At 37.3% G+C, this 23287-nt stretch overlaps 1 protein-coding gene across 1 annotated transcript in view; it reads left to right on the top strand.

Moving 5' to 3' along the window:
- PLCH1 (phospholipase C eta 1) overlaps positions 1–7696 on the top strand; it is a 101204-nt gene extending 93508 nt beyond the window's left edge. Inside the window, exons 21-23 of the mRNA XM_015816625.2 lie at positions 1555–1614; positions 2135–2501; positions 4800–7696. Of these exons, the coding sequence (XP_015672111.2) occupies positions 1555–1614; positions 2135–2501; positions 4800–6895 (2523 nt within the window). The 3' untranslated portion in view covers positions 6896–7696. The remainder of the gene's footprint in view (positions 1–1554; positions 1615–2134; positions 2502–4799) is intronic.
- The last annotated feature ends 15591 nt before the right edge of the window (positions 7697–23287 follow it).

The following is a 23287-nucleotide window of genomic DNA, read 5'->3' as shown; positions in this document are numbered from 1 at the left end:
TTTTCTTTGGTGCAGCCACAAGAAGATTGAATCTTTTGATTTATTATTTATTAAATGGATTCAGCTGATCCTAACTGTGGTTCAGTAAGGGTTACCATTGTATCTGAATTCAACCTATGATTTGGGAATAATAAACTTTTTCCAGTTAGCTTCATGATTTTGATGCCTAAATATGCAGTTTTAATTGTTCCAAGCAACTTTATTTTTAATGATTCAAGAGAGAAGAAGAACCAGAGATTCTCTAGTCTGTTGTGGCAATAATGGTATCACATTTCAGCCAATTTCAGTTTCATAAACCAACAAAAAATACTTTCCAGCATTGCAATGTGCAAAGGAGGCCCTCTCCAATTTGATAAAATCAGATTTTGCACAGTACATTTTCTAGGATGCGCTCATTAATCCATTTTACATCACAGGACTCCTTGCTTCGTTGAACAGCCTAGTTCACTGAATTATCTTAGTGCTGATGTTAGTAATCACTATCCCCCTTTTCCTTGTTTCTCCCCTGTCTGCTTAAAAATCGGAGAGAGAGTTCTTGGTTTCTTATTTTGAGGAGCTTCTCTTCCTTTTGCTTGGTACACCTCCCTGTATTATTGCTCCACGAATCTAGAACTCTGATTCTTGACTTGGGTCATTATTAAAAGAATACAAAAATAGATGGGTATTTCAAGCTTGAGGAAATGTTAAGAAATCTTCTCCCCTGAAGTTTCTCGTTCTCTGTTTTTTAGAATGCTCAGAGTACAGAGATTAGCCAGACAACTTTGCAGGCCTTTGAAGTGCTACCCATTAGTTATTAACAGCCATCCTGAGGATTGCTAAGGATGTAGCTGCTTTGCAAAGGAATCTCTGACTTGGTCCTTCATGAGTTGTCATCTTTATTTTCAGGCCATAATTTACAGATGTGTATGAGAAAGAGAGCTATGAACACTTGACATATGTTGCTTTAAAGGAAAGATTTAAAGGAAAGGTTGAGGGCAATAGAAGAAGGGGACGACAGAGAATGAGGTGGCTGGATGGAGTCACTGAAGCAGTAGGCATGAGCTTAAATGGACTCCAGAAGATGGTAGAGGACAGGAAGGCCTGGAGGAACATTGTCCATGGGGTTGCGATGGGTCGGACACGACTTTGCAACTAACAACAACAAAAAGGAAATTTTCTCCAGGAAGTAGAAATCTTAACAGGAAGGCTGTACAGGTCCTCGACTTAATGACCACAATTGAGCCCAAAATTTATGTTGCTAAGTCAGACATTTGTTAAGTGAGTTTTGCCCCATTTTACGACTTTTCTTGCCATAGTTGTTAAGTGAATCATTGCAGTTTTTAAGTTGGTTGTTAAGTGAGTGTGGCTTCCCCATTGACTTCTCTTGTCCGAAGGTTGCAAAAGGGGATCACATGATCCTGGGACACTGCACCCGTCACCTGAAGGAAGCAGTGGAATGTCAAAAGCAGCCCTGCCATTTATCTGCAATAATAATTTACTATAAGCTGCATATTTTCTTGTGATCCAAATAAAGAAATTGAGTTCGACATTTCTGCTTTTTTTTTTGCCTTTCAGTGGAGTCCTTTAATCCTCAATCCCAGTTATACTATCATGCATTTTCTAGGAGCCACAAAGGTAGCTTTCATTTAGCATGCAATTTTGCACTGGCTGGGTGCCTTTCCCCCCCTCCCTTTTTGGAGGCTTTTTGAGTCGCATGATCCCTTACTGCCACAGTGCTTTATTTCTCATCAAGCATTTGAAAGTTTGTGCTGCTGCTTTGAAGGTCCCATGTGATAAAATTTATGCTTTTGGGCCAGGCTAACTTCTCAGCCAAGGAAATGTCTTGCAAGCTTGTCATGTGCAATTAGGAAGTGTCTTGTAAAACCTCTTTTGCTTCAAGGCAGGCTGCCTCCTTTTTTTTCCCTAATATGTGCATGAACTCCTGGTGAGCTTCACCTGTTTTGATCAGCTAAATGTGGACTTGCTTCATTTGACAGCTTTCCTTGATTTGCTTGCGATTTTCCAATCAGTCACTGCTCAGATAATGTGTGCAAATACAGCGATTTAGAAATCCCTCTATGTAAAACAGGCCATTTCACCCCCCCAAAAAACCTGTAAATCTTTTCTCCTCTCCCATTTTCTCTTTTTTTTCCAGAACAAGCAACTAATAGGACTCCGAGGGCTTTTTAATAAGAACTCCAAACATAATTCAGTGGAAAACAGCACTCATTATATTCGAAAAAGATCACTCGGGGACCGAATCCTTCGACGCACAGCCAGCGCTCCAGCAAAGGGCAGAAAAAAAAGCAAAATTGGCTTTCAAGAGACCACTGACCTCAAGGAAAGTGTATCTGAAACGTTGGACTTGAAAGAGAAGGAAGGAGGTTTCAGGCAAACAAGCAGAAGTTTACAATTGCGTCCCATCTCCATGCCAGTTGAAAAATATCTCCTGGCAGGATTGCCACCACCAGACCAGGATGCTAGCGGAGTTGTTGAAGTTACCAAAAGTGAAAGTACATCTGGTGAGTTCCCACTAGGAGGCTTTCAGGATAATAATTTGGAGACATTTTGACTTTTTGTTCAAGTCAGTTCTATGCATGTTGCTTGGAAATTAGTCTACTAGAATGAACGGACATATATACGTAAACACCATACCTAATTGTACACCTAACATGCTATTTCCTTTTGAAACCAGACACATGATGCAGGGCCCAGAAAAATGACGAGCAGTGAGCAAAATCAATTAAATTCAAGATAGAAATGGAAATCTCACTAAATTTAATTCAAAACAACTTTGTTTATTGTATCCACACTTTTCTATCCTTGCAAACCATCTTTGTTTCCTCTATATCAGTTCATTGCTTTTTGTTCTGTAAATGTTTTACCTCTCTCTTTTTGAAAGTCTCATTAACTCCATGCAACACAACAATCTTGGTCTTCTCCTTTTTACTACTCACTCTTTCATATATTTCGTTTGAAATATCCTCATTCATTCTCTCCTTATGACCAAATCACCTAATTGCACTTCTTTTATATTAATCCCTCACTTTTCTAATCAATCCACATTCATTCATTACCTATTCATTCATTCATTCATTCATTCTTATTGTTTTACCTTCTTAAATATGCCATTACTGCTGCATTCAACTTATTTTTATATCTCTTCTGACATATCTAACTCTCAATACCATATAAAATAATGGACAGAAGAATGCTCCTATTCAGAGCCATTGTTACTTTTCTTTTTACAACAGACCACATACCATGTATTAACCACTCCCATCCATTATCTTTTTACCAACATTTGCATGTCTTAACATGTTTCCCTTCCCCATCTTTACTAAACACTCTCCCAAAGTATATAAATTAATCTACTTGCTCTATTTTTTCTCCTTCATATACTTAAACCAGTGGTTCTCAACCTGTGGGTCGGGACCCCATTTGGGGTCGATCGACCATTTCACGGGGGTCACCAAGCAAGGCTGTCCGCCATTTTTTTTGTCTGCCATTTTTTTTGTCCGCTATTTTTTCCCCTTTTCCGGTGGGTGCCTTACCTCCCTTGGGCTGGGCCAGCTGGTGGTCGGCCTGCTCCGTCTCTGCCACTTGCCAGCTACGCCTCGGCCGGCGCAGGGGGCGGAACCACGCATGTGCGGTGCTCCCGGGCAGGGAAAGTCCTCGACTTACGACCAGTTGGGCAGTCCTCGACTTACAACCGGTTTAATCCTTGACTTACGACCGGTTTAGTCCTCGACTTACGACCGGTTTAGTCCTCGACTTACGACTGGTTGGGGTCACGGCATTAAAAAGGTTGAGAACCACTGACTTAAACAACTTCCAATTGTTATTCCATTTTATGTATCAACTGTAGCTTTGTTGGTCTACATTAATTTTCAGACCCATATTTCCTGCTCCAATATATAGTCTAGCTAATATTCACTGCACATCATTCAAAGTGTCAACCAATAACATATATATTTGCAATTCCCACAACCCCCGTCTGTTTTTACCACCGGCACTAGGTTTCCCATGCACTGAGCTCAGATTTTCAATAGAAGAAGTAGCACGGGTAACTGCAAGTATTTAGTATAGATTAATACATCAATACTTTACACAGCCAAGGAACATCATAAATTCTTGCCTTATTCTCTGCTCAGTATTGAACCAGTCTTTCCTTTTCACACACGTTTTAATGTCCTTCATACATTGCACCTATTACAATAAATTTTCCACTCCACATTAATGCCAAGTGTTTGGTAATTCACAATGGCTATAAAGAGCAGTCTAGCATATATTTTAATTCATATTATAGGTAAAGGGAAAACAAAATATTTGTATATTATTAACAATACAGGAATCTTGCTGATGCATGAAGTGCAAGTTTGGGGTGTATAATTCAAGAGTTCTGATAAATATGCCTCTTGTTTACAGATGGTGTTTTAACAGAGCTATTTTATTCTGTCTTTGTTTGTCATGCTCCTTTATAGTACAAATCTGAATAGGAATACAGCTGAAGGTAATTCCACTGTCTAGATTATGATACCTCATTGACTTTCTTTATACAAATATTACATCATGATTGCAGTGATGTAATAAAGCATTGAAGAAAAACTTCAGTGAAATGCCTCCCACGATATATTTTTCCATTTCTTCACATCACATGGATAATTTATAGTAAATACACACTCACATAATTAATTTCTTTTCCACAACTGTGACTGATTTTACATTCTCCATTTCTCTGTGGATAGACTAATCATAAGCAAGTAAGATAATATTTATAACTAAATTTTTGTTTTTGTTTTCTATTTGAATTGATTTAGCAGAAAGCAGAAACAATATAAGTGAGGACTGTACAAATATGAAGAAAACCATCACCTCTTCTGAGAACAATTCATCTTTTACTGAGTTTTCACACCTGCCTAAGAAAAATGTACCAAAGTCTGCTAAAAATGATCCATATTGTCCGGATGAAAAAGGAGAGAACCTAAACTTTGCAATTGGGATAGCTGAAACCTATTTCTCCACCGAGTATTGGAAAAGTAATCTTCCCAACGAATTTGTTCATGTAAAGGAAGACCTTGAAAGAAAAAAACATGACAAAAGCTGCATGGATCCAAAGACACTGGAGCTAACTGCATTTTGTAAAGAAAAGAGGAAAATAGCAGGAAATTCTTTTCCTCCAGCAGATGAAAAAGCTAATATGGAATCCCACCCAATTTTAAATACAACAATAACTAATGCGTCATCAGATGAATCATCACCTCCTATTTGTTATGATGTGTGTGACTTTAATTGTACACCAGCTATACCAGATAGTGACATTTCTCATTTGATTAATGAGGTCTCTCTAGCTGAAGAGAGAGATAGGGACAATTCTATCTCAAAGCTGATAGAACAAGTTGATGTCACAAGTGACCAAATTGACTTAACTCTTGTTTCAAGTCCCTCTGATATTAATAAAGAAAACAATAATTTAAAGTCCATACATCTACCATGTACATCATTGAATGAACAAAGCGTCATTTTGGATGATAAGTCCTTAAACTTAAAACCAGCTGGTTCATCTTGTTCAACTGGTTCAAGAGCAGAAAATACCATGATATCCACCCCTAAGACGGCAGGGTGTTCTCTGTACACAATTATCCACGAGGCCTCTCTTTCTCCAGTTTCTCAGCCGGCATTAATGGATACATTTGTTTGCAAAGATACAATCAAGGATGCAGAAGATAGTTGTGTAAATGAGGGTGGCAAACACACTTCCTGTGTTTCACCTGTCGGCATGCAGAAAGCAAATCCTAAAAGAAAATGTGGAACAAGCTGGGAATTTCTCAGCAATAGCAACTCCTATACTTCTGACATACAGAATACAATAGTTGTCCCAGTCACTTGTGCAAATTCTACAGGCAGTAGTCTAATGGAAATTGATGGGGAGTTACAAGACCTCTTGATAACTGCTTTCGAATATAAGATAGAAGATATGAGCCAAGTTGCTTCTCCTTTGAAACTTAAGCAAAGTCAGGATACACTATATTATAACAAAACTATAGGTGAACCCCTAAAGAGCATGGACTTTCACAGTGAAAATCTAGCTGAAGATCTAAAGTTTAACAATGTTAAGAATCAGTATTTTCCATACCCACGCCAGCAGAGGTTTGAACTCTTGTACAATAATTGTTTGCAAATTTCAGATGTACAAAATGAATTGTTAAACATTCCTCAAACAACCAGCATAAATGCTGCTCTTAAGCCCCCAAATACTCTGCCTTCACCCTTTCCTGGAGCTCAAAAGCAACAGAGCCCTTGCAAATCAAAAAGTCTTGGTGACTTAACCTCAGAAGATATCTCATGCAATTTTGAGAGCAAGTACAAATACATTAGTAGAGGTTTTATTACTTCTGGTATGAGAGACAACATGGTGGCCACTCTGAAGGCCAAGAAACCATCGACTACAGACATTCTGACCGAACAACTGCGAAAACTTGTGTCTTTTGATCAAGAAGAGAGTTGCCAGTCATTTTGTTCTAAACAAAATGATGATTGCCCCAAAATGCTGGTCAGAAAACTGTCATCCAGAAGTCAGAGTAGAGTGAGAAATATAGCTAGCCGTGCCAAGGAACGACAAGAAGCCAATAAACAAAAACCTTCTAATGTTAGCAGTAATGTAGCAGGCATAGTCCTTCGAAATAAGCCACCAGTACCACCTCATATCATCAATAGGCATTCTACTGGATCTTATATAGCAAGCTATCTAGATAACTTCAACACAGAAGACCTAGAACGCAGAGGGGTCCCAGAAGGTGCCTGCTCATCTTTGCATTTGGGGTACAGTGACCGGTTTTGTACAGATGACTCTCTTTTAGAGACCAAGCCAAATGAAGATGACAAACCAGAAATCTATTTTCTCCTAAGACTATAAATTGTAAAAATATATATCTTCATTGTTTACAAGCTTTCTCGCCGAATGAAGAATTATCAGTAAGCAGTGCTTCCATTAGCCTTTAAATTACTCAGATTTTTTGTTTTGTTTTGGTACGGCTTGAATCATGTAATTAATTAGTGTGTCCATTCTGATAAATGTTTATGTAAATAGATGTGGCAAAATGTCATGTATTTGTTTTCCTTTTTGAGAATTTCTATACATTTGTTGCTTTCTACATGAAGTGATTTCTCCTGTCCAATCTTTGCAACCCATATTCAACAGAATTTGGTACAGCTGTGAAATGCTATGTTTGCTACATTTTTGAACTTCTATAGATTTTTAGAGTAATTATCATCCATAATATAATTTTCTTACTGAAGAATTACATTTTTTTAATTTAATGCCTTTTCCAGAATAAACAAAATGTAAGATATCCTATATTTAACTTTCATACCTTCCATATTTATTAGATAATAATAAATTTCCTATGCTGAGGGGAACAAAACATTCTTTCATAAACTGCAGAAACTTTCATTTTTACAAGTTTTGTAGCGTATATTAGTTTGTCGGATTATGTATCCCACTTCTTCTTCTGCTGCTGCTGCTTTATTTATTTCAACTAGACTCCCAAGAAATCCAGTACTTCCCTTAATTGTTTTCAGCAATACAATTGTGATTTAGTGTTATTAAGGAGTGATGTGAATTGTTTTCTGTATCATCATTTCATTGTAGATATTTGATTGTTTTGACACCGCTATGTTGGAGCACAGTAAACAGTGGGCATTGTCCCAAAGAATATCCTCCGGAGTGCTGTAAAGATTTGTGCTTCTTTCATTGGCTGTTTAAATTAAGTGATGCTGTGATATCAAATTGCTCATGAGTTCAATTGTTTTCTATTGCTGATAATGAAATAAGAAGAAGATCCAGCAAAACAGTTGACAAAGTTGTTTTGCAAAGCCTTGTTATGCAAACAAAGCACCTCTGCTCAAAGCCCTCTAGCACAGAGGTTCTCAGCCTTTTGGGCACCAGGGACCGGTTACGTGGAGAGAGGTTTTTCTGCGGACTGGAGGGAGTGTGGTTTTGTATGCTGCCTACATCTCGTGGATGGGGCTTTGCTTGTTTGTGCAGACCGGTTGCTGGCATCCACTGCCCGGTACCGGTTCATGGACCGGGAGTTGGGGACCCCTGCTCTAGCAGGTTCATACAGTTACTTTGACGACAGACTTCAGCTGTCTGTACAGGGCAATCTGAATTGAAGTGTTGTTGCTGCTACCTTTGTACCTTCAAACAACTGGATAATGAGCATTCCAGAGGATGTGGCTGCTTTACTCTATCTTTAAGTAAAAATACCTTATTCATGTTAATACTCTTCACACAGCTCTATTAAAGATTAGTGGGTTTTTAGAAGTATTTCCTTGTTCTTAAAGGACATGTTTATAATTTACAACTATATAAAGGTATGGCTACAATTATGTGACTCACAGAAACCCACCACTGCAATTTTGGTTTAAAATTTCATGCTAGTTAAATAATCTGTTCAGAAGTTAGTGCAGATGTAATACTACTTGATTTCTTAGTGACGTCATGCTACAAGTTCTTCCTACATTGTTCTTACCTTTAACCATGATATAATGTTCCAACTGAGATAGCTGTGTTTTAACATGAAGCAGAATTAGCCAATTGCTGAAATTGGAAATTGATAACAAATTCTAGTTTCCTAGTTCCTGATTTCTAGAATGCAGGGAAGGGTCTGTAAGAACGAATGTTATGTCTTCCCAAACTTCTCTGTGAGCTGTTTCTATTTCCTTCGAGCTTTTGACTTAAAGGTGAGGTTGAAGAAATCTTGCTTTTAATTATTTATTTTCTGTATTTGGCTATGAATGTCCTTAAAATGCAGTAACAAAGTGATATGCAATAGCATTATAATTTCACACATAGAAACAAAAAAGCTTTATCTTGCTGTGAATTTGAGACAAGGGCTTTTGCTAGTTAATGCTAAGGGTGAAAGGAGAGTCCTAGTGAAATCACCTCAATATTATGTAGCAATGTTTCAGCAGCTTCATCTGCATTGTGTAATGAGAGATCTTGTTCAATGTAAAAGGTACGTATGCCTCTTTTATTATATAGGATATTATTTGTATTCATGAAAGGGAAACCTTAAATAAATTTGTAATACCCAAGTACATGCTTCTGAGCTATGAAGTAGAGTAATGCAGTCAAGTAAATGGAAGTTTATAATGGGAAGGCAGTTGTTATTTTTCAGGTCTTTATTCATGGAAAATAGCATTTCCATTTCACAAAATGGGCATGTGTGTGTGTGTGTGTGTATGTGTGTGTGTGTGTATGTTTTAAATTGAAGCTTGGGAAGTGTCTAGCATTGCAATAAACCTGCACATCATTTATATTTCTTAACATGTTTTTGCAGCAAAATTCATTTGTCACACTTAGTTTTAAACATTGCTGGCTGGATGATTTATATTTAATATTAGTTACTTGAACCAGAACTAATATTAATTTATTTCCAGAACAAGCAGACTATATTCTTTTCTTCAGAAAATTTTTGGTGATGGAAAACAAATGGCACATATTTCTCTTCTGCTTACTCAGTGTTTTGTATCAAAACATTGTCCATTTGCACTAGAAAAGTAGGCTGCATTACCTGTGTGTAGTTTCACTCTGTGTGTGTGTGTGTGTGTGTGTGTGTGAAAGGGAGGGAGAGAGAGAGAGAGAGAGAGAGAGAGAGAGAGAGAGTATAAAAACTTGGTCTTTCCCAATAAGCAGAAAGAAATGGGTTCATAAATGAATTACATTATTTGATGCAGTCTTTGTGGTAACCATAAAAGCAGATCCATATTCTAAATATGAAGATTAATTGTGACTAGACTCATGGAAAATGGCACAATTATTATACAGGTAGTTCTTGAGTTATGACCACAGTTGGGATCAGAAGTTCCATCGCTAAGCAATGAGTCATCATGAGACCATGGCTGATTTTATGACCTCTTTTTGCCATGGTCATTAAGCAAATCAGACAGCCAAGTGAATCCAGCTTCCCGCATTGATTTTGCTTGTCAAAAACCATTTGGGAAGATTGCAAATGGTCACCCCGTGAGCCTGGGATCCTGCAACCATCCTAAATATATGCACAATGCAGGTTGCCAAGCACTCAAATTGTGACATGGGAATTTGCAATAGTTATATGAGAAGCGGTTGCAAGTCACTTTTTTCAGCACCATCATAACTGAGCAGTCGCTAAATGAATAGTTGTAATTTCATTTTATATAATATGTGTAGGTGACTCTGGCCATTTCTTGATAAAACCGACAGCTGTTCATATTCTTTATTAACTTCCATGTGATAAGAACCATCATTAGACATGCTTAATATCTTAATTTTGAAAGGATGATACCTTCAAAAAATACTCCTGTTTGTATGTACCATCTTCTGATTTTAATACAGAAAAGAGATAGCTAGAAATATTTTTAAAACCTCAATCCTGGAGCTATTTATGATGTCAGAAATTACCAGCTTTACCTATTCTGATGTTCTCTGAATGTGTTCAATTTCGATTCCCCAAATCAAGGATTATACAGGCATCTGAAGATGCTACATTCACAAAGTGCATTTACTTCAATGAATTATATATTACAATTAAACCTAGAAAAATAAAAATATTTTATTTTTATTTAGTTAAAAATCATTGGTCTGCCTTGTCGATAGAACTAGCACTTATTGTATCCAGAAAGTGTTATGACCCAGGTGATCAAGGCACATCAGGCCTCTGGAGAGTCTTTTATTCTAAGTAAACGTTCCAACAAACGGCCCTCCAACAACCAGTAAGGCTCCATCCTGTGCTGCTCTGAAGGCAGCTATCCTCGATCCCCAAACAACAGTCTGTATATAACAGAGAAAGTCCACAGAGTAGGAGCACACTCACAGGGCAAGTCCAGGGTCCCAAGTCCAGTCCACCTAGCTAAGTGAATCCACAAGGCAAACTAGTCCACAAGGCGAAGTCAAGGCACAAGACAAAAGGCAGTCCTCAGGGCAAAGACAAGGCACAATGCAAAAGGCAGATCTTCAAAGAGCAAAAGCAGTCCTCAAGCAAGGGCAAGGTACAAGATAAAAGGCAGGAGACAGTCCTCAAGGCTAGGGGAAAAAAAGGTGCAAGGCACCAGTAAAAGCAAACCTTTTTTCCTGGCAAACACTAACTCCCCATGGCTTCTCCTTAAGCCACTCCACTCCAGGTGTTCCTTGGGAGGAGGGGTGGGGTGATCTCCCGAGTAGCCTTGCAGCCCTTCTCTGAACTTGCCCATGCTCCACTCTCCTTGCCCTTAGATCGAGTGGGGGAGGCAGCTGTTCCTCTTCAAAGGGGATCTGCTGCTTATTAGCACCTCTGCCTATCAGCAGCGGATCCTCCCCTGTGTTTGCGAGGGCAGGCAGCTCTCCATCTCCAGGGGCCTGGGACAGCATCATCCTCAGCCCCATGGCCTCTTCCAGACATGGCAAGGGAGATGTGCCAACCCTGTCATATGGTCCCAGTTCCAACTCCTCCTCCTCCGAACCAGGCTCCGATGGGGCCATGACAGAAAAAATACTTTTTAACTGAGGTGGCAGATTTGTGACTGGGAAAACCTGCATGACAGGCAACTGCTTAGTTAACAAATTAAGTCCCTGAAAGGCATACTCTGAAACAATTTACATTTATGAAAGGGAAATTAATTTTAACGGAAGAACATTTATGGCTGTTTCTGGCCTTTTACAGTTTAAAATAGAACATTCAATCCTGCAAGACTGTAACTGAGCAGGTAGAATACCATTTTAGTGTAATTATTAACATATTTCCATCATTTTGTTTTAATAGATTCTACTTTTAAAGCACATCACGTCTATCTTCCTACTGGTAAATGCGATTTTATTTTAGAGAATTGCAATGGATCATTGCTAATTACTATTTGTTTATTTTCTATATAACATTACTGTACCATTTTTTATCATTAAAAAATAAATGATGGGGTCCAGTTCAAAAAACCAAACACTGTGTTAAAAGCAATGAAGACAAGGACAGACTAGCTCCAGGAAGGCAGGGCAACATTTTTAAAAGTATAATTGTTAGGGTAAAATGTCTGACAGAACTTAAAAGGGCAGCTGCATTTTGTCTATACAAAAGAAAGGTAAAAGATTTGTGCTTGGGGAAGAAAGATAAAATAGAGACTAAATGTGAAGAAGCAGTCATTGGAGACATATTGGGTGTGAATAATATATAAATCTGTCAAAATAGACCAGTGAAGGTTTTCTTCCTTTGTCCAGCACAGAGAATGGATTGCTTGCCACTAAATAGACCAGAAGAGAAAAGACCAGGACACCTGATGAAAAGCCTTTATTCTACCTTCTATCTGGAAGTAAAAAGGGACATAAAGTTTCAAAGCAAAGCTAAGTTTGAGAGGAGCATGGTGCAACAAAAACCTAAGTGGACAATCCAGAAGCAGTATAATTAAATAAATGAAATAAAATGTGAAAGAAGAGTACTTGACCCTATTGAAATCAGGACACAACACCAAACACTAGCAATTCAAGAGGAAAATCTGTCCTCCTTTTTGTAGTAATCAAGAGGGCAGGCTGTGGATTGCCTCCCTCCATCATGCTGGTTTGGAAACAATCCCCAATAGCAGCTCACTCACTCTGGAGTAGTTTTCCCCTGTCCCCTTTTTCTGCTAATACCCCAGAACGACCATCCTTTTCCAATTCTCCAACAGGCCTTCAGAACAAAAGATCCAATTTAAATACAGGCAGTTGCTCAGAGAGGATATGGATTTAGTTTTACTATAGGATGCTTAGAATTTCTGTATTCGTTTTAGTTGTCTTTGTGGCATGTTTTGTTCTATGAGCCACCTAGATTTTTTTGTTAAAATAGACAACACATAAATTTATATTTTGTCTTTGTTTTTTTAAAAAAGTTTTAAAATATACTAATGAGGATTTTTAATTTTATTTTACAATTTAAAAATAAGTCAATCAACCAGACTTGCAAGATTCCATTATTATAGCCAGCCTTGGTAAAGCTACAGTTAGTCCTCTATTTATAAACACTATTGAGAAAAAAAAATTCCGTTGCTGAGCAAGACCCCTATTGTGAGTTTTACCCCATTTTACAACCTTTCTTGCCATAGTTGTTAAGTAATTCACTTTAGTTGTTAGTAACACCGTTGTTAAGTGAATCTGGCTTGTCCATTGACTGCAACTGTCATAAATACATGCCAGTTGCCAAGCATCCAAATTTTGGCCATGTGACCATAGGGATGCTGCAACAGTCATGTGAGAAATGGTCATAAGTCACTTTTTTCAGTGCCATTATAACTTTGAGTTATAACAAATGGTTATAAGTCAAGGACTACCTGTAGTTATAACTTTTCTGTGGTGTTGATTTCTGGGTCTAGTCTACCTAGTGGGGCCAACATCAATCTTGCAAGTGTGATTGCATTGTACCGATTCTTAAATTCCAATGACTCAGGGTGGCATCTGAACTGCTTCTGAATGTTATCTCATTTTTCTGGATTTAAAAAAATGGTTCCGCCTCTTTTGACTGAACAATTGTTCTTGCATATTCCATCAAGTTCTCTTCCTTGCTTTGTAAAGTAAACCTTGGCAGTGGGAACTGAGGGGGAGGGCGGTGCTGTTAAAACAGTTTCTCTAGTGCTGTTAAAACAGTTTATCTCTAGGAGAGTCGACACTAATTTAAAAACAATTATTCACCTGGGTGTTTCCTTTTAGTTCTTGCCAACTTGTGCAATAAAACAAAATACATAATATTTCCACTTGGGCCTTTTTGTCCTATAAAGGATTAGGTTTGGAACTTCTTAAAAGATTATATTTATCTGTTACTGTGGAGAAATGAAACACTTTTGTGAGATTAAAAAGCAAATAGATTGAATGGGATGCAGCAGATTTTGTTCCTTCTGGATTCTTTGCTCTCTATACCTTTCAGCATCTTAGCCACCCTGCTGAAGCAAACAAAACTTGACTGAAATGCAATTCCCGTAAGGTTTCTCTACCCAGAAAAAAATCACTGTGCTGCCAAAGTTTCCTATCTTATTTTGAAAATACCCATAGATTGAGAAAGTCATGTACTGAATGTTCTTCTAATAGCAATAAAATAAGAGCTTCCTACTCTGTGGTGATTACTCACACATGAATTTTTTTTTCTCCCCAAGGCTACATTGGCAACAACAACAAAAAAAGTTGTGGCTGTCCAGATGTTGCTAAATTTCAATTCCCAAGTCCTTGACTTACAACCATTTGTTTAGTGAAGTTACAATGGCACTGGAAAAAGTAACTTGTGACCATTTCTCACACGACTGTTGCAGCATCCCTGTGGTCACGTGATCAAAATTCAGATGCTTGGCAACTGGCATGTATTTATGATGGTTGCCGTGTCCTGGGGTCATGTAATCACTTTTGTGACCTAACAAGCAAAGTCAATGGGGAAGCCAGATACGTTTAACAACTGTGGCAAGAAAGGTTGTAAAATGAGGCAAAACTCACTTAACTGTCTTGCTTAGCAACAGAAATGTTGGTCTCAATTGAGATCGTAAGTTAAGGACTACCGATAATCAATGAAGTGTTTATAAGAAATGCTGAAAGATGTTGAACAACCTCTGAATGTCCATGACTTCCATTCCATAAGAAAGATCTTACTGGAAGGACTCTGGTTTTGTAACTAATTTTGCAAGCAGCATTTGAAAGATACATTGATAAAAAGTGGCTCAAAATGTGTTGATTCTGTTCCTCATTTAATGTATACATTTGTTGAAATCAAAGTATAGAATAACCAGCTACAGGAATAACCTCAGGAATAACAGGATCAGATAGAATTCTCCAAGTTAATTTTATCTTTTATAATAATAATAATAATAATAATAGTAAAGTTGGAAGGGACCTTGAAGGTCATCTAGTCCAACCCCCTGCTCAGGCAGGAAACCCTATACCATTTCGGACAAATGGCTGTCCAGTCTCTTCTTAAAAACTTCCAGTGTTGGAGCATTCAATTTTGAAGGAATACATTCAAGGGACATGTAGAAATCTGAATCTGAAGAGCACTGTATGACTTTCTGCATAAATGAGTGCATACATAGTACCCGTACACAGTGCTTTTTTTGGGGAAAAAAAAAAGGTGCCGGAACTCACACACGTCATACAACCCACCTTGCCTACCCTACAAGGTTCCATCCCAAAAAGGTGCTGGAACTCCGTTCTGGGCGTTCTATGACAAAAAAAAGCCCTGCCTGTATATACCACTGTAAACCAAATATAATTTTGGCATCTTGTTTTTGTCTCTTGATTATTCTTTGTTTTTGTCCTTTTTGTTTTCATATGTTTCTATGTGGCCAATATCTTTATTGTCATCATTTTGTTTATTTTTTGGAGTGCTTATTTGATTATAATAGGGCTAAAGTGTAATAAATAAATATTTTCTTTAGATCACCTTAGTCTAGATTGTTGCTGCTCAATCCTGGGAAAAGACACGGCTGCTTTAATGAATTCCCAGCAGTTACTATGTGCACAACAATGTGCACAGCCTAACCATATTTTGCCCTTTGCATCAGGATCTCTCTACAGCCCTCATATATAGATTTGTGACAGAGGAAGCACTACTTACACAATTAAATTTGAATATTATTAGTTTAATAGTTAAAGTTTTAATATTGAATTAAAAATATATCTCTTGATCATTCTGAATGACTGAATAGTACAAAGATTTTCTGAGAAAAGAGTAATATGCTCATTTACTAGAATGTCAAAATCATAAAATAATTTGTATATAAAAATGGTAACTTCTAAATGATGAGATTGTAGAGATGTTTCAGTTATGGAAGTATGATTTTATCTATAGAAACTATTGCAGGTATATATACATTGATAAGAGTGTTTGCCACCAAAATATGATTTTGGAGACTGTTGTTATCTCAAAATTATTTACTCATAAATGTAATCATTCCCAGGAACCAGCATAGGTCTTTTGTGAATAAGTAATGTTGGACTAATCGTGGCTCTCTTTAATGATGAGTAATTGGTTTGGTAGACAAATAGAATGTGTTGAATTTAGTTTATCTTGATTTCAATGAAGTATTTGGCAAACCTGTCATGAAATCAATCATATTTTTTTGGATTGAACACAAGGAAAAAAACTCTACCTGGAGTAGACAATTCCATAGATGACAATGACCTAAGCCAGTGGTGGCGAACCTATGGCACGGGTGCCAGAGGCGGCACTCAGAGCCCTCTCTGTGGGCACGTGCGCCATCGCCCCAGTCCTAGTCCTTCAGCTGGGTTTTATAAAATCTTTTCGCTTTAGGCCTCCGCCGCCATGTACAAAAAAAAAAGGTTCAATCAATCAGTCAATTTCAACTTCTTGTGGGAAAACAAAAGATCTTGCAAAGTTGGAATTGATTGATTGAACTTTTTAGTCCCACCCAGTCTGCTGTTATCACCACAGCCATGCCCACCCAATGGGCCACACCCACCCGGCACCCGATGATGCATAAGTAGGTTTTGGGTTGCAGTTTCGGCACTCGGTCTCTAAAAGGTTCGCCATCACTGACCTAAGCCATAAAGGGCTTTCTAAATCATCACCCAATCTTTGAAATACACTCAGAAAGCTATTAACAGCCAATACAGCATCCCCAAAAGAAATGTCACTAAGGCCTCAACCTAAACTGTGATTTCATATAGATATTTCATAAGATGGAGAAGAGAGCTAACCCTTTGGTACCCAAACACAACTCCCATGTACTTTTAACCTTACAACTCCTAAATGGAACTGCCCACTCAAAATGGAGTGGAACCAGTCAGAGAGTGATTTAAAACAAAATACTGTGTTGTCTCAGCTGGTAGTGGTACCTAATAAACCTAAGCTAAAAGCCTATAAGAACCTAACCAAGGTCAGTCCTAGTTAATAGAAGTTTGGAAATCTGTGTAATTTCAGAGCTATCATGTAGGCTGGAAAAAAAACCAAACATCAAAGCAGAACATGAAGAAAAACCATTTCTATAAAGTTGCCAAGAAAACTGATGGATGGAGAAATCCAAATATTAGCTTCTGATGCTTATTTCATTTATTCCTATCCTCCATTTTTTCTTTTTTTCTTATGTGAGAGACATCTCAATATTTCTTATCCTACAGTTGCAAACTTGTACACCTCTTAAGCTTACACTACAAAACATTAGTGCGAAGTTGTACATGAAGATCAGCATCTTTTATTCTGTGTGCAATTTAAATATGCACCTTTGTATCCATTTTTTAAAAAATAAGCTTGATGTATTGATGACACTCAGAAATAATTCTTGGTCTTCATTATGGTTGTGTACAAGGCAACTGATTTTACTGATTACTATTATGCTCTAATATGAAAAGGCTGGAAGAAAAGGAGAAAACACCCACATTTCTTAACAGCAGTATCCATTATGCCCCTTTTCTGATAAAGAAATGAATTAGAAATCAGAAAAGTCAATGACTCAACTTATTGAGTCATAAGGACTTGACTTCTCAGTGTTTCAGAACAGCTCTAAAGTTCGATTCATATCCCTATGATCAGAGTGTATCTGTGCTGAGGACAGAAAGCACTGAAAATTGGAAACATTAATGACTTTGAACTGAACACAGGCATCCTCTTACTTGGAACTGAATCACAGAAATCAATAGGTCTTAAGAATAATGAAATATGAGTTTTATAGTTTTCTTGAGACATTTACATCATGTCTGCTGAAAGGAATGAAAAGACTATTCCAATTATTTTATACACTTGTTTCTTTTTAAGGGAAGAAAAAGGCTGCTAACATAATATATAAAAAACAGCTGAATCAAAAGATAAATAATTTGGAAAATGGCACAATATTAACAGACAAATATGAACAACTTTAGCCAAACATATATTCACTCATGTATTTCTTCCAGTAAGCAGTATATTAATCAGTTGCAAATAAAAAAAGGGTTATACTGTACTACTGTTCCATACTGTGTTTTTTAACTATTATTTCTGAAACAAGGCTTGGCCTAGCATGAAGTATGAAATAGGCATTGAGTTTTACAGTGGTTTGTTCATGTACAAATAGCTACAAACCACTGTAAAACTCAATGCCTATTTCATACTTCATGCTAGGCCAAGTCAAGCCAAGCCAAAAACAAACCATAATATGATTTATGGCGAACAAGGTGACAAACAACTGAAATAATACAACAAGCACATCAAACTTCCTCTTATTCTGAATATTACTACTAAAGATGCAGAAAACAGCAACAGGTTGAAGTCTGGAGATTCTTAAAATTTTGAGTAGCAAATTTTAAATGTTTTTGTGTAATTCCTTTGTTGAGCATTTGTTTGTTCCTTTCTGTAGGTAGTGGTGGAAGAAAATTTGATAATGTATAGTGTTACTGCTGTTATTTCTTTTTCTGATCTGCTCTGATTGATCAAATGCTTAGGAATTTTAACCGCAATCCTATAGCCTGTTAAAGCAGCAAATTCTTGGATATCCTTGAGGCTTTTGTAAAAAAAATTCTTAAGGCTGGTCCTCAAGTTAGGGAAATGCTGTCCCTGAGTAATCTTTACAGGATATGCTGAGATGGGTCATTCTCACTATTATTGTTTACAGTTATTCTTGAACTCATCTATAGATGGTTCTCAACTTACAACCATTCATTTAGCACTGTTCAAAGTTACAATGGCACTGAAAAAAGTGACTTATGTCTATCATTACAAGACTATCACATTTTGATCATGATATCATGTGATCAAAATCTGGGCACTTGGCAACTGGTATGTGTTTACCACGATTGCAGTATCCTGGGATTATATGATGATGATCATTATTCCCAGTTGACTTCTGACAACCAAACTCAATGGGGGAAGCCTGACTCACTTAACTATATCCAATTCACTTAACAATTGTGGCAAAAGGGGTAAAATTGGGTGCAACTCATTTAACAACCACCTTGCTTAACAATGGAAATTCTGGTCCCAATTGTAGTCATAAGTCAAGGACTACCTGCAATAAACTTGGTTGAATTGTAAATGTAAAGGGTCACTTTGGAAGTTGTACCTGTTACGTTTTAAAAGATCTTCTGGCAGTTATAAACCATGTACACAAGAAAGATATTAACTTCTTTGGTGAACAGCAAAGTTAAATTAGCTAAGGTCCAAACCAATCAAAGGTCCAGGCCCCCACCTTTTTAATTTTCTGAAAAACATCAAAAAGCTGGCAAAACGAGAGAGAAAAAGCAACTATGATGGCTAAAGGCCTGGAGACTAAAACATATGAAGAATAGTTGCAGGAAAATGTGTTCTCTTTTCTCAGTCTAGTCCATAAACAGGAAGAAAGACTCATCGTCTGTGCATTGCAATCCATTGTCCTGATCATCATCTTGAACCAACTTCATGTTTACAATATACCTATACAATTCTTTCCAAAGCATGACATCACATGGATTTTGGAGTCAGAATACAGAGAAATCATACTTTATGGTGGATAAAAAGAAAAGAAAAGATAATCCTTCTTGCTCATCACTGTCTGCTTGGATGGATTGAGGAGATGTGCCTGATGTGTGATTATACTTTCTATTGGAACACACTGTACAGAACAATGGTCAATGACAAAATATGTCTTGCCCAAATGTTTTTCAAATTCCCTTTTCAACAAGTAAAGAAACCATGACCCAAATAATATTTTTCCTCTGTTCCCCCTCCCCCCCACTCCTTACTGCAGGTATGGTTAACTTTTGAAATATTCTGGATGCCGATATGTTAGGCAGTGTGTTGGTCCCGGTTTCCCACAGCAGTGACCATTTAATAATGGGCCATTTGATCAACTTGATTGTCTAGCACTGGATACTCTGAGCTCTGATTTCGCTGTATATTAGCTATGAAATGCTAAAGATCTGATGAGTTGTGTCTGAGTCTCTTTATCCTTGCAGTGTTTACACAAATAACAGACAGTGCTTATTGCTGCATTGTTTGGATTTCGATTATTGATTGTTGAGTTCTACTAAAGAGCATTTCTGAGATTTTTGAAGCTGTCTTCCTCTGTGTTTGAAAGAAATGGATGGTCCCTCAGATCATTTTAACATTCTTGCTCATAGGTCAGATGCTATCCTTTTAAAATTCAGTACATATTTTATTTTTTATAAGGGATGAGAATTTTCATTACACTTGGCTGCTCTGATGTATTAAGTTTCAAGCATTAAGAATCTTTTAGGACTGATAAAGCCAAAAGATAGCCCAGGGACTCAACAGCATGAAGAGCAATAGCGATCTTCCCAAAACTTCCCAGTATTCCTTTACCAACCAGAATAAATATTTATTTATTAAATATTAAATATTTAGAACTAGAAAAACCTTCACATTTATTTCTAATCATCAAAACTACAAATCATAAGTTCATTGATAAGATGTTTCCAGTCAGCAATAAATTTAGATACTATCTTTTTTCTAATCAATAAAGTCAGTTTAGCCAACTCTGCAAGTTCCATATTTTTTTGTATAATTTTTTTATTAAAAGATTTTTTAAAAGATGAAAACTAATAAATAATAAAAAGAGAGAGAATGGGGTGAGAGGAAGGGTAGAAATAGAAATAAAATAATTTTGAGCGTTTAATCTAGAAATGAGTATTAAATTAGGAGTATTGATGTATAGAGAATTATAGAAGGCGCTCGGTTAGCAGCCCTAAACTGTGTCCGAAGGGAGGGAGAGGAAGAGGAGAGGAGAGATAGGAGGGAAGTAGGTAGGTAGTGGAAAAGAGGGTGGATGCGGGGAGGGGGTGCTGCCGAGCTGATACTCGGTTAGCGCCCCTAAACCGTGTCCATAGGAAGAGGAGATAGAAGGAGGTGGGATGTGTAGGGAGGTTGAAAAAGAGGGCGGACGCGAGGAGGGGGGTTGCCGGGCTGTTTTGCAATATTAATGTTTATGTTTTTAAAATTTATAATACTAAAGTCGTATTAATGTATGTTTATATTTGTAAGCGGGGGGGGGAATATTTCAAAATTAATAAAAAAAAATTTGGAAAAAAAAAGAGAGAGAAAAGATAAAAATGCAAAAAGACAAGGTAAAAAGAAATAGATTAGATCTTGCTTTCCCTGGGAGATTGACTGCTGTGGAATACAGAGGAACTCTTATATCCTTTGACATGAAAACAAGGGATTAAAAACCGCAATCAAATTTTTTTTCTTTGCTACCGCATCATATAATAATAATAATAATAATGATAAAGTTGGAAGGGACCTTGGAGGTCATCTAGTCCAACTCCCTGCTCAGGCTATACCATTTCGGACAAATGGCTGTCCAGTTTCTTCTTATTGCTCATTCAAACTGTGTTTTGGCTCAATTAGCTTACTTTTGGGAATAGCCTAAGGAGTACCACTTGATCATGTATTACCTGTCCAGTTTGAAATTACCCGTGAGTTACTTTTTTATTTTTTTTTATTTTGCCTCTGAAAGTTTCATGTTCACTCATTACTTTCTCAGAAAAATAAAATCCCTTGCCGGTTTGCTGCCTAACTGGGTTTTAATTATATCCAGAAGCCTTTTGAAATCAGGAAGGCAGATAGTTTTTCACTTGCAACCACAGTTGGGACCAGAATTTCCATTGCTAAACCAGGCTGTTGTTAAGTGAGTCACACCCAATCTTATGACATTTTTTCAATTTTTTTTCATGGTTGTAAAGTGAATCACTACACTTCTTAAATGAATCTGGCTTCCCTACTGACTTTGCTTGTCAGAAGCCAAAAATCAGATGATTCTGGGAAGCTGCAACCATTGTAAAATACATGCCAGTTACCAAGCGCCCAAATCCACTGCAATGGTCATAAGTGTGAAGATCTATCATAAGCCACTTTTTTCAGTGCTGCTATAACTTTGAACAGTACTAAATGAATAATTGTAAATCAAGTACTACCTGTAATTCAAATCCAGAAATTCATTGTAAGTGATTAATCTTGATAAATTTGTAGACTTTTTAATTTTTATGTATGAGAGAATGTTTAGAAAAATACACTACCTATGCTTTTAAGCAGCCCGTCAAAGCATCAGGCACAATCTCTTATTCTGTGCCTCACTAAAAAGGAAGACTCCATCCTGCCATCATCTTGGTAAGACCGCCCTTGGAATACTGCATCCAGTTTTTGTTGCCATGATATAAAAAAAAGATGTTGAGACTCTAGAAAAAGTGCAGAGAAGAGCAACAAAGATGATTAGGGGACTGGAGGCTAAAATATGTGAAGAATGGGTGCAGGGATTGGGTATGTCTAGTTTAATGAAGAGAAGGATGAGGGGTAACAAGATAGCAGTGTCCCAATATCTGAGAGGCTGTCAGAAAGAAGAGAGAGTCAAGATATTCTCCAAAGCACCAGAAGGCAGGACAAGAAGCAATGGATGGAAACTAAATCAAGGAGAGAAGCAACCTAGAATTAAGGAGAAATTTCCTATCAGTTAGAACAATTAATCAGTAGAATGACTTGTCTCCAGAAGTGCTCTAACACTGGAGGTTTTTAAGAAGAGATTGGACAACCATTTGTCTGAAATGGTATAGGATTTCCTGCCTGAGCAGGGGTTGGACTCGATGACCTCCAAGGTCCCTTGTGATTCTATTATTCTGTTATTCTGTTATCATCTTCTCTCTTGACTTTTTCCCATCATCTTCTTCACTCTATGTGCTATTTGTATGTGCTGTCTCTGTCTCTGTGCACATGTGTGTTTGAGGAATGAAAATGAGAATGAGAGAGAGAAGGACAATGAATATGAGAGAATTGACATGGTTCATTATTTTGCTTGCTTTGCAAACTGGAAATCAGATTTGGGGACAGAAACATATAATTACAAACATGTGCAGATCTGAAGGATTGCATTCACTAAGGCTATAGTATTAATATTTAAATAACTTCTTTATAATGCTTGTCCATGGTTTAATTTTTTTAAATGGGGTCTTGTCTGCCCAGCCCTTTTGTGATGTGTATCAAAATGCAGGTGCGTCTAGAGCAGATGTGTCAAACTGCTGGCCCGTGGGCCAGATGCATCATAGCAAAACCGCGCTCACTCCATTGCCGGCAATGGCAAAAAAAGTCACGATACATCGCGACACGTCACATGATGTTGGAAGTTTGACACCCCTGGTCTAGAGAAAGCTATCTAGCTTTGGTCAGCTGCAAAAATTAAATTGTATGGCTTGATGAATTTAATATAATATATTGTGATTTAATGCACTTTTGTATTCTAACAATATACTTTGAATAGGGATAAAATAAATACCGGTAATTGTATTTTCCCTTTAAGTGGGTAACTCGTTGAAATATTAAAGTTATTTGTTTATTTAAATTTGTACGCTGCCCATCTCTGCCCATCTGAGTCACCA

Source organism: Protobothrops mucrosquamatus, unplaced genomic scaffold (assembly GCF_001527695.2).
Source record: "Protobothrops mucrosquamatus isolate PMUCROS unplaced genomic scaffold, P.Mucros_1.0 scaffold470, whole genome shotgun sequence".
In the NCBI taxonomy this organism is placed as follows: Eukaryota; Metazoa; Chordata; class Lepidosauria; order Squamata; family Viperidae; genus Protobothrops; species Protobothrops mucrosquamatus.
The sequence above is the reverse complement of the archived record's forward strand: the minus strand, read 5'-3'. Positions and strand labels throughout refer to the sequence as shown.